This window comes from Wyeomyia smithii, chromosome 2, assembly GCF_029784165.1.
Source record: "Wyeomyia smithii strain HCP4-BCI-WySm-NY-G18 chromosome 2, ASM2978416v1, whole genome shotgun sequence".
Lineage (NCBI taxonomy): Eukaryota > Metazoa > Arthropoda > Insecta > Diptera > Culicidae > Wyeomyia > Wyeomyia smithii.
In genome coordinates this window covers 127,122,626-127,133,635 of record NC_073695.1, presented here as the reverse complement: position 1 = coordinate 127,133,635, position 11,010 = coordinate 127,122,626, and the positions used below count along the sequence as shown (strand labels likewise).

Sequence of the window (11,010 nt, the reverse complement as noted above, 5' to 3'; positions counted from 1 at the left end):
TCAACCGAATCGCTTGCAATAAATTATAATTATTACAGTCCCCCCACAATTATGGATGACTTAAAAAGATATATGGATTCCAAAAAAAAAATTCTGGCCTATTTTATTGTATATAAGTAATCTTTAAATGTTTTCAGTTTTAGAAACATGTAATCTTTCACTTGATTGAGTATTTGTTTCCATGTTTTATAAATATTTCTCAGAAAATATATTTATTTTATTACAACTCATCGAATACAAAATTATGGATTAGTTTTCAGAGCGGTCCCAATTATGAACAAATTTGCATCATTCAAATTATGTAATATGAAGAATTGCCATGTTTTATATCGTTTTAAAGATCTCACATGGCCAGGTCACATTTTATGTGACTTTCGAGGTTGCAGTAAAAATGAGAGTTGAGGTATGTCGCTCCCGAAGGTGGCGATGAACCGTTCCATATGGTACATCATAACGTTTTGCCGCTTCACGTAGCTTTCCCGTCCCACGTGCTTTGAGAACAGTATTTTTCAAAGACTCAACACTGTTAAGCTTCCGTTAAGAACCCAATAGAAGTTCGGATATTTTTTGGGTTTATTTTATTCTAATCGCTTTGCCATGAAAAAGCGAGCGAGGTTGGCTTCAAGTCTGAAGCGTTCTAAGACAGCAAAAGTGAGAAATTTTCCCAGTGATGATAATCGGCCAGTAGAATCTATTTGGCCAGACCGATTTCATCGTGTTGTTGGTTTGTCATCCCTGGTAGTTTTCTCTAAGGTTTGATGGAATATCAAGGTTGTTTCCGGTAAGGTTGAACCGTTTCAGAGTCGGAATCTTGGAACAAATAAAACCCGCCCAATATAAGGAGGGTCTCATTAGCTGGGCAAGAACAACAATATTTATTTCAGGTGGGGGGTCTCTCGAAAGAGAGTGGCGCATTTAAGCCTCCCGCAAATCACAAAGTAAGGCTCCGGTCCAAACCGTCCCGTGTTACAGCTATACCTATAATAACATATGGGAACAGAATTGATTTGATATATAATTAGAAAACAAAACATAGAAATATTATTTACATATATTCTTTACAATAAACTAGAGACAAATGTAAGTCTAAGTATACTCTAGTAAGCTGTGTTTTGTTAACCCTTCCCATCGATCTGGGACTGCAAGGAAATATCTGAAATGCATGAAATATTCAATGATATCTAAAACATAATAATCAATTGCATGCATACCTATCCATGGCTTCACTGAAACGAGTTCTATACATTTTTGGCGAAACTACGGTAGGAAGTTTTCCATGGCCACCCATGATTCCTGACTGTTTTATGATAGATTCAACACGTTTGTCAAGGGTAAAAGTTCGAATATAATCTAAAAATGGAGTTAAATACAAGGATGAAAATAGTAAAGAAAAGTCATAAACACATACCTATAATTCCAACAACCAATAAATGTTTTTTATTGTCTAGGCCAACTAGAAGCGAATAGTCCATAACACCATTTTTTTCGAGGAAAGACGCATCTTGTTCTATCGCTTCTTTGAGAATTGTTCGACTGTGAGTGAATATGTAAAGAGGATTGGTCCAAGACACTAAAAGCATAACATGTAGTATGGGATTAAAAAAAATAACACATTTCATCAACTTTGCATGAGATTTTCGTCCATGAGCACAATTTCACCGGTTTGGCGGTTTGGATCGACCATACGATTTCTAAGAGATCCCTTGAGGTCGAATTTATCTGAGATATCCTTGTTACTGAAGAGATTTTCCATCACCAGAACAGTTTTCTCAACGGATGTGAAGCTGTGAAAATGCATGTCAATGACAAGTATTATAATCAACTATTTTTCCAAAAGGGGTTTTGCTTGGAAAGATTTACGAAAAAAAGTAGTCACATGAAAAAAATTAATTTCCCGACAATATCAACTCTGAATAAAAGGCCAACTCCGATTTTGTACGATGCACACAACCATTGTTACCACCTCACAGAAAATTAAACCAGTCAGTTTTTTTTATTTCTTTGTTAAGGTGGTTTTCTTCAGCCACAGGCTGACTCACCACCGTTCATCAAATTATTCAAATATAGTGGAGCTCAGTAAATCAAACGACTACTACATGAACGCAAATGTAGGTCAGTAAATCAATCAGTTAGGGAGCTTCGTAGCCGCAAGGTTACAGAGTCCGTTTGATAAGCGGGTGGTCGGGGGTTCGAATCTTAGTAGAATCAGGCCATTTGGTTGTCAAAGGACTTTAACATGGGTCTCCACAGGCTTCCACATATATCCTTCCTTCAAGCTGAATTCTATAGTACCCCTGCAGACTTTCATCCTAACAAAAAAAGTCCCTCTTATAAAAAAACTTTTCTGAGTAAAGTATAATAGTGCTCTTCAGAGAATTGTAATTATGACGCGGTCTTGGCTGAAGTAATGAGGTTTCGATGAAACTCCTCCCTCTTGACAAAATATTATTCCTATTTATAATAAAACTGACCAGAGGTGAAGCATTTAGTGCTTCTTCAGGGAATTGTGATTGTGACGCGGTGTTGGAACGAGGTTTCGATAAGACTCCTTCCTCTTGACAAAATAAGTCCGTCTTATAATAAAACTGATCTCAGGAATATATATCCTCTACAGGGAATTGTAATTGGCGATATTGGCACGGGGAACGAGGTTTCGATAAGACTCCTTCTTCTTGACATAATAAGTCCCTCTTAGAATTAACCTGGTCAGAGAGGAACGTTAGGTGCCTGCCTCAGTGCAGGGAATTGTAATTGGCGATATTAGTAGGATAAAAAGAGGCTTGGTATAGTAGAGCAGTAAGCTTGAAACGAAAGGGTAAACTCTAACACACAAGCACGGATATAAATTAAAAGTGTAGTGGTGTAGTGTATCATTCACTTTAATAATGATACTGCCAATAATATGAGCGGATATATATATATATATATATATATATATATATATATATATATATATATATATATATATATATATATATATATATATATATATATATATATATATATATATATATATATATATATATGTATGTATATATATATATGTATATGTATATATATGTATATGTATATAAATATGTATATGTATATATATATATGTATATGTATATATATATGTATAGCCGCTATATATATAGCCGCTGGACTGGCAACCTGAAATATAGCATTTCTTATGTAAAATTCATTTTGTGCAGGGCGCGAAAGATGGTCTATTTTGCTCCTTTTCACCCTATTTTTGCATATTTTTGGAAATATAGATCTTTTCCCGTACCCTGCACAGGATGAGACTATCACCAATCGATTTCTTGACCAATTTTACATAAGAAATGCTTCTAATTAGTGGGAATTTGGGTTCTTTTTTTCCCAGTGTGCAAAGCGTTACTTTCGTATGCTAATTTGTACAAGGTGTGGTAGTAGCGGTAGTATAGATAGCTAGCGGATATGTAACAAACTTACTCTTTTCTTCGTATTGCAACCTTGAATACTCCAAAAATCTTCACAAGCAGTGTGGGTTGGTCCTTTGAAAGACATTGTTGCAGATAATCGAAGTAATTAGGAGCAAAGTTTTCAAAAAGAGAAATATCTGTTTTAGACATTTCTTTCAGAACGAATTGATCATCCATAGTTTTGCTAAATTTTGATCCACTTTTACCACCTCGTGCTTCCCATTTAATGCTTTTGCAAAAAGAACGCGCAAACATGCTTCCAGGTAAGTCTTTATTGTCTTCATTCTTTCGGGTATCATTTGGCTTTTTATGCATATCCGTTTGTTTGTAACGCACGTCTTCTGATTTAGTTATTGGTTGTTTCAATAAGTTATTTCGCAGCTGATCAAATTCTTTTGCAAAATATACTTTGCAAACAAAGTTGGTGACTGAATCCTACAAAAAGAATTAATTAAATTATTAGTGTATTCATGCCTATATACACCCACACACGCACACACACATATCCTTAATTTTGTCCCTTTTTTTGGTTCATGCCTATATACAACCACACACGCACATACACATATCCTTAATTTTGTCCCTTTTTTGGTTCATCAGGCACAAAAATAATGAGAGTAACGAGGAGAAAAAATCACAGGAGGGTTGTGTGCAAAGCCACGACCGCAAGGTTGAAGTAGAATACTTTTACAAGAGAGATATCCCGGCTGCTTCCGTGTCAGTCATTTCTCCTTGTAAATAAATGTTGACCGTTAATTGACAGTATTGAAAATTCTGTGCAAATGAAGTTGAAGAACTACTCAATTTTAGAAATCAAAGAAATCGTTATCGGTTTCCGTTATACTCTACTAGAAAATTTTTTGGAAATAAATATTGAAATTCAGTCCGCGCAAATATATATTGAAAGAAAACTGTGACATGAATGAAAACTACTTCACATTTCGTGGTAAATTTTACAAACAGACTAAAGGGGCACCAATGGGAAATCCTCTTTCTCCCTCTCTATGTGAGCTCTTCATGGCAAATATAGAAAGTACATTAGAGAAGAGGAACATCTTACCGATTCGATGGTGAAGGTATGTGGATGATATTTTTTGTATTTTGAAAAGGGCGGATCTTGAAACTTTTTTCATATCCCTTAATAATACCCATAAGAATATAAACTTCATAATTGAAAAAGAACTTAACAACAGACTCCCATTCTTGGACGTCGTTGTAGTCAGAAAGTCTACGGACTTGGAATTTGAAATTTATCGGAAACCAACGAATACAAAACGGGTAATACCTAACACTTCAAACCATCCCTTCCAGCATAAAGTGGCATTTTTCCATCATATGATAAACCGCATGGAAACTTTACCTCTAAGTGAAGTAGCCAAGCAAAAGGAACTGGAATATATTTTCGAAATTGCTAAACTTAATGGCTACAATGAAAGTATCATTCAAGCCATTGTTGATAAAAAGAAGCGTGCTCAAATTCGGAAATCTTTTACAACACTCACCCCAATAACAGAAGATCTGAAAAGGGTAGCCGTTGAATATGACGTCAACTTGACACGCCCACTTCGTTCAAAATTTAGAAAATTTGGGATGGATATTGTCTACACTAGTAGAAATACCCAACTCAAAACAAAATTAGGGTCTACCAAAGACCCTATTGATACTCTGAACAAAGCTGGAATTTATAAAATTGCATGCAGTCACTGTGACATGGTTTACATTGGACAAACTAAACGTAACCTAGGGATACGTTTCAAAGAACATTTCGCAGAAGTGACCAAAGCAAGTAAAGTTTCAACAAATGCCCCACCAACCTTTTCAAATCAAAAAGGCTGAACATATTTTTAACGAGGAACATCCACTAACTTCGGATAACATTCACCTCCTCCGCCCCGTTAATAATTTATGGAAATTAGACGTAGCTGGAAGTTTAGAAATTTATAAACAACACTCATGCACACTTCTCAACAAAGACGCAGGTAATCACCCCTCATGGCTATTCAATCTGCTTCCCAAATCTTTTGAAAACAGCTTCGTTTGTATCTTATTTTCTGAAATCGGAACAAAAGAGTAATACTTTTGTGTGGCAGCTATTATTATAGATTTTTTGAAAATATTGCTCCATTCTGTTACTTCTCGTTCAGTTGTACCCAACTGTGTTTAGTTGTACCCAACAATGACATTTTTGATGAATTTTTATTATTTTGCTGATTAGACCAATCATACAATTCTTTTGCGCTTGTAATGGGATGTTCATGTTCTTTAGCTAAACTTGCATTTCCTGCCATTCGTTTTAACATGCAACCAATTGCATCGCATGGGCCTTTACCATGAGAAGTCGCAAAAAAATGCCACTCTGCATCGACGTTATATTTTGTTTTGAACTTGCAAAGTTTTTTCTATTTTTATATTGTGAGGCAGCTCCATCAGACATTAATATCGCTTTCTTCAACTCTATTGTTGTTTTCAAAAAACTCATTAATTTGGCAATGAACACCTGAGCCGCAACAGTATCATGATGGAGTACTTCCGATATTAACTGAAGCTGATATTCCTCAGTGTTCCAGATTCTAAGCCTCCCCAGCTGGTCTGGAGGTACGATGCTGGCCTAACAAGCCAGTCGTCGTAGGTTCGAGTCCTGACTCGGGAGAGACTGTTAGTGTCAGTAGGATCGTAGCGCTAGCCCCGCAATTGTCCTGTACACTTAACGGTTGGCTGCGAAGTCTGTGTATAGTAAACAGAAGGTCAAGTTCCGAATCGGAATGTAGCACCAAAGCTTTGCTTTTTTTCCAGATTCTGAATAGTAAACAACGAACCATTTATCCCGGTGGCTTGACTATCGTTCCAATAACTACACGAATCACAAATTGATAAAGACGTATTAAAATGAGCTTGACTGTTCAATATTTTTAATTTTGCAATAACGTTTTCGTTTAATTTGCGTAAGCTTGATGAGCACCAATGATCAGGAAAGGGTTTACAGCATTTGGGCTTGGTGTATTCCATTTTCACTTTATTCATCTTCACAAAATGCAAACTGTTACTAACACATCTGGAGTAGTGCAATCGTATTTATAAACGAAAACAGATATTATAGGTAACCCAGTAGTTATTGATTGCGTACTTTACAAACAGTTATTATTAGTAAACAAGTAGATAGTGTTGCACGACAAACATATTTTTTATAAAACATTCGGCAAGGGGGAACGTGTAGGTAGGCTAAGGTTTAGCGCTTGAGTTATTTATTCAATCGTTTTGTTGTCAGAGAATGAATTGTATATTATTGATCAAGCATTCCAATGAACGTATGGTTTTTGCTGGAGAACCATGGACAAGTTAAGAAAAACGTGTATTTTCCGAAATAATTATAATTTTTCGAGCTCAAACTAGAAATAACTCGAAAACCAATGCCTTTAGAATGTTTACTACCAAGAGCTTTTTGATTCAAAATTACTTTCTGCATCTTTTAAAATCATCAGAATACAAATATTTTGAAAAATGTTTGAATTAGAATTTTCATAAAAAAATTAATCTACCATAAAAAAAATTATTTTTCATTTCTCCATCCTGGACTTTTTTTAAAAGTTGCGTATTAACGTCAAGTTTCTTTAAAAAAAAATTAACTCTTTTTTTTAAATTGAAATTTAATGTTTATTTTTAATTTTTTTTTGGTCAAAAAAATTTTTTTTGTACAGTGTATATTTTTAATATGGTGCATTTTTAATTCCCTACAACTCATTCTCAGACAGTTTTTCTATACAGCCAACGGTTTCTGGGCTAAAATGCTTCGAATGAAACCTGTGCCAAAAGGCATACGCCCTTTTAGAATGTAACTCATGGGTGTAAAAAATCTCTCCACCTGTGAAAAATGCTCAGTTTGCTGAGCCAAATACGTGTGCAAAGTTTCATTCAAATCAAAAATGGTCGATATTCGACCATCGGTCATTTCGCGCGATTTGTCTCTACTACAAATAAAAAACAGGATTTACGCTTTGCTCTCTACCAGTCCACATAAGCACTGAGGAAGACTGTATGTCACAGTCGAAATATATATTTGCGCGGACTGAATTCCAATATTTATTTCCAAAAAATTTAGTAGAGTATAACGGAAACCGATAACTATTTCTTTGATTTCTCAATCACTTTGCTAAGACGCTCGGTATAGATTTTCTAAATACTCAATTTTAGTTTGCATATATAAATACGACCTCACTGAACAGGAAAAGAACAAACTCTTTGCGACACAAACAAGTTTCAACAGTCAGAGTATATGTACATGTGAATTCAAATTAAGATAATTAACGAGAAAATATTAAATCTTCAATTCATTTGTTTGGTTGTCCTAAAAAGGACAGTTTGTTGTTGAATTTAGAATCGGATATGACGCTGATTTCATCTCTATGTTATGCCGATAGCGGGAGTTGTGGTGAACTTGCGTATGACGAAGGCATCGTATTACCTGTTTTATTGAATGGGAGAAAGAGGAATATTGTAAAATTTTGTAAATATTTAATTCAAACAATATTACCAAATCATAGTCAGGCACTCTGATAACAAAGTTAAAGGCTGTTTTCACACTGAAAATCAGACAGCCTGCAGAAGTGTTGATTGCCAAAATCCAGAATGCTTTTGTACTTGCCAAAATAAAGCAAAGCTTCACTGGAGGAAGGCCGAAACCCTCAATCGGCAAGGATGCTCCGATAGCAGGAAAATAGTGGTTTCGCATTCAGGAACGGCATCGTAGTTAGAGATTCTATTTTATTCATCCGGCCGTAGGTTAATGTACAGCTCTACTTACGGCATAGTCGAACTAACTGCTTTTGTGAATGCGTTCTAACTGGGCAGTTTGTTATTCAAAGTCGGTTATGCTGATCGCAGCCTTTGTGCTGCCTCAACAGTGGGGGGTTTACTAAATAAAGTAAAAATTAGACAACAACAACAGAATTTGATTGCAGCCCGCACAGAATGTCTGCTTGTGTTGATGCCAGAAAATTATTAACCTTCAATTATTTGTTTATTTGCCTTGAAAAAGGCATTTTGCGGTTTAAAATCGGTTGCTGATCGCAACCTTTGAGCTGCCCTAACAGTGGGGGAATTGAGATACATGGACAACATGCACTGTGGAAGCTATTTCACATTCAGTGAATTAGACGGGCGCGACAGATTTAAATTGCTAGGATCCAACACAGAATGTTTGCTTGCGTTGTAAAAAATTATTAACTTTTAATGACTTGTTTGTTTGCCTTGAAAAGGCATTTTGATGTTCAAAATTTAATTTCCTAATGGCAATCTTCATGCTGTCCCAACACGGGGGGAATAATGGCAGTCTGGTGACACACGATGAGAAGAACCGCGCTGCTTCTAAGATGTGGTGACCAACCACAGGGCTAGTGCTGCTGCTAAGGAAGGACGACTGCTGTTGTCGCTGTCTAGAACTATTATGAGCGGCTTCGGCTGAAACAGCCTCTTATATAGGCCAAATAGCATGTTTTCAATTGCAAGGTATATGATTCTGTCGACCTTACTTGACCTTACTTACAATCATATAACGACCAATCAGAGGTCGAATTTTTCGTTTTGACAAGGCTTTATTATTTTCAATGGTACAATAGTGCGAATAATAAAATTACAATTATCTTCTTTTGGGAAGAATATTAGAAGATTTTCCAATCTATTGCTGCAAGAACGAAGGAAATCTATCGAATACTAACCGATTTATTAGCATTTGAAATTGGACATATTTTCACTTTTTCGGTTTTAGATTCTCATTTCACATCCCTATGTAGCCGAACTTCCTGAGAAAAGTATTCTACTTCAAAAACGAACAATGCATGAGAGTTACTTTACGTACTATGTACTATGTACTATGCAAAACATATGTAATTTAACAAGCAAATTAACGAGAGCAGAAGGTGTGATTCAAACTTAGAAAAAAAAAATCCCATCCAGACGAACCTGGAATCTCGGATGTCTTTGGCATGGTGTTTTGGTGAATTTCAACGACTGGAAAGGTGATTTTCCCAAAGAATATTGTCGTATCACCATCCACTATTGCAGTCGAATTTGTTTAACGTGCTAGGAACGGGTAGCATGCAGCGATCAACCACAGACACTGTCTTGTTAATTTTTGAACTGAGCTTGGCCATCAACAGCTTTTGTAACTGTTTTCGCCACCAACTGTGCGTCTCGACTACTCACAAGTCGTAGATAGAGTAAGTCGGTATACACAGCGTGTGAAAGAGAGACAGTCTCCCAGTTACCAAAATAACATCCACAAGGCACAGGATTGAGCAATAGCGTGCCAGGAACGGAACACAATGGTAAAGTGTGATAGGATATTATTCTTAGGGAAAATTATCATCTCTGTAGTTTAATTAGCCAAAACATTATGCCGTAGACTAAGGAGATTGCGGAATCGAGTCCCGTCTGGATGAGTAATTTTTTGACGTAAAACTACGTCTCTCAGGAAGCTCGGCTACATACTCGGCTACATGGCACAGTGGTACGAGAGCTCAAAACCGTGAACTTAATTTATTTGCTCTCCAAATAATGGTTATATTGACATACTATCTTCCGAAGATATTTGGTATATAAAAAGGCTCAAATCTTGACAAAAAGTTTTAGTTCGAAACTCAACCGCTAGTGGCGCTGCAAAATCTAACTTTTTAGTCTTATATTTTAGAGAAATGGTTTCTTCAGCAAAGTAATAGATAAAGTTCTTACAAAAAATCTTGCCGAATACACTTTTCTTCTAACTCCTCTTGTTTTGGAAATATAATGTTTCATATTAGACTTGTCTTTAAAATTAGTTTTTTTTTTCAAATATACAAAAAACTGTAACATTTAGAAGGTAATAATATTCTGCATATATTTGTATATCATTAAAGTACATAACTTTGTAGAAGACACAAACAAGATAGCTTCCACACAAACCGCGTTATTGTCAAAAAATGTTAAAAAAGGATCATTTTTTGTACACACCAAGAACACAAAAAAGCAAAAACTAGCAGACGCAACCTTTATAGAATGAAATAATATCATAATTACTCTACGAAATCACTTTGAACGTTTGTCCCTTCCAGTATCTTCATTGCCTAAGTTTTGTTTCAAAAACAGCCTTACTCAACTTTTTCGATGACAACACACGTCAAAACGTTGGCCAGATTACTGATCACTGCATACCTTTTCCAAATTACAAATGTTGTATCATCTGTTGCATTGTTCCAATAGTTGAATTATACTTTCATGTATTAATTTTGCTAAAATAAATGTATAAAAAATATAAAGTTGAAAAATCATCCTTATCAGAATTAGCATCATCCTGCTCATTAATATCTAGCCTGTATATTACATCACCGCAGAGCTCATTAGGTGACTTGTCTCGCAAACTGCTGATAATTGGATCTGTTGATTCCAGTAAACGGTGTAGTAAATCAACATTTACAACTATTCTGCATCTATGAAGGTAAAAATTATTTTTCGTTATCAAATACTTCAGCGAGTTCATCATACTTCTTGATGTCTTTGTTCCGGCTTTCCTGTGCCTCCACGAATAACTGGCCAA

The 11,010-nt window shown here is 35.6% G+C and overlaps 1 protein-coding gene across 4 annotated transcripts in view; it reads right to left on the bottom strand.

Annotated features, from left to right (window-relative positions):
- Nucleotides 1-330: 330 nt before the first annotated feature.
- The window catches only part of LOC129726100 (putative 1-phosphatidylinositol 3-phosphate 5-kinase), a 287,136-nt gene continuing 276,456 nt past the window's right edge, over nucleotides 331-11,010 (bottom strand). For 3 of the 4 annotated variants that reach the window (XM_055682740.1, XM_055682743.1, XM_055682742.1), the window contains 5 exons: nucleotides 3,457-3,881; nucleotides 1,624-1,784; nucleotides 1,409-1,570; nucleotides 1,212-1,350; nucleotides 1,034-1,153 (listed from right to left, as the gene is read on the bottom strand). In XM_055682740.1, coding sequence (XP_055538715.1) covers nucleotides 1,087-1,153; nucleotides 1,212-1,350; nucleotides 1,409-1,570; nucleotides 1,624-1,784; nucleotides 3,457-3,881 — 954 coding nt within the window. In that variant the 3' untranslated portion in view covers nucleotides 1,034-1,086. Of the gene's footprint in view, nucleotides 979-1,033; nucleotides 1,154-1,211; nucleotides 1,351-1,408; nucleotides 1,571-1,623; nucleotides 1,785-3,456; nucleotides 3,882-11,010 lie in introns of those variants that run through there. The other variant, XM_055682741.1, reaches the window with a different exon arrangement.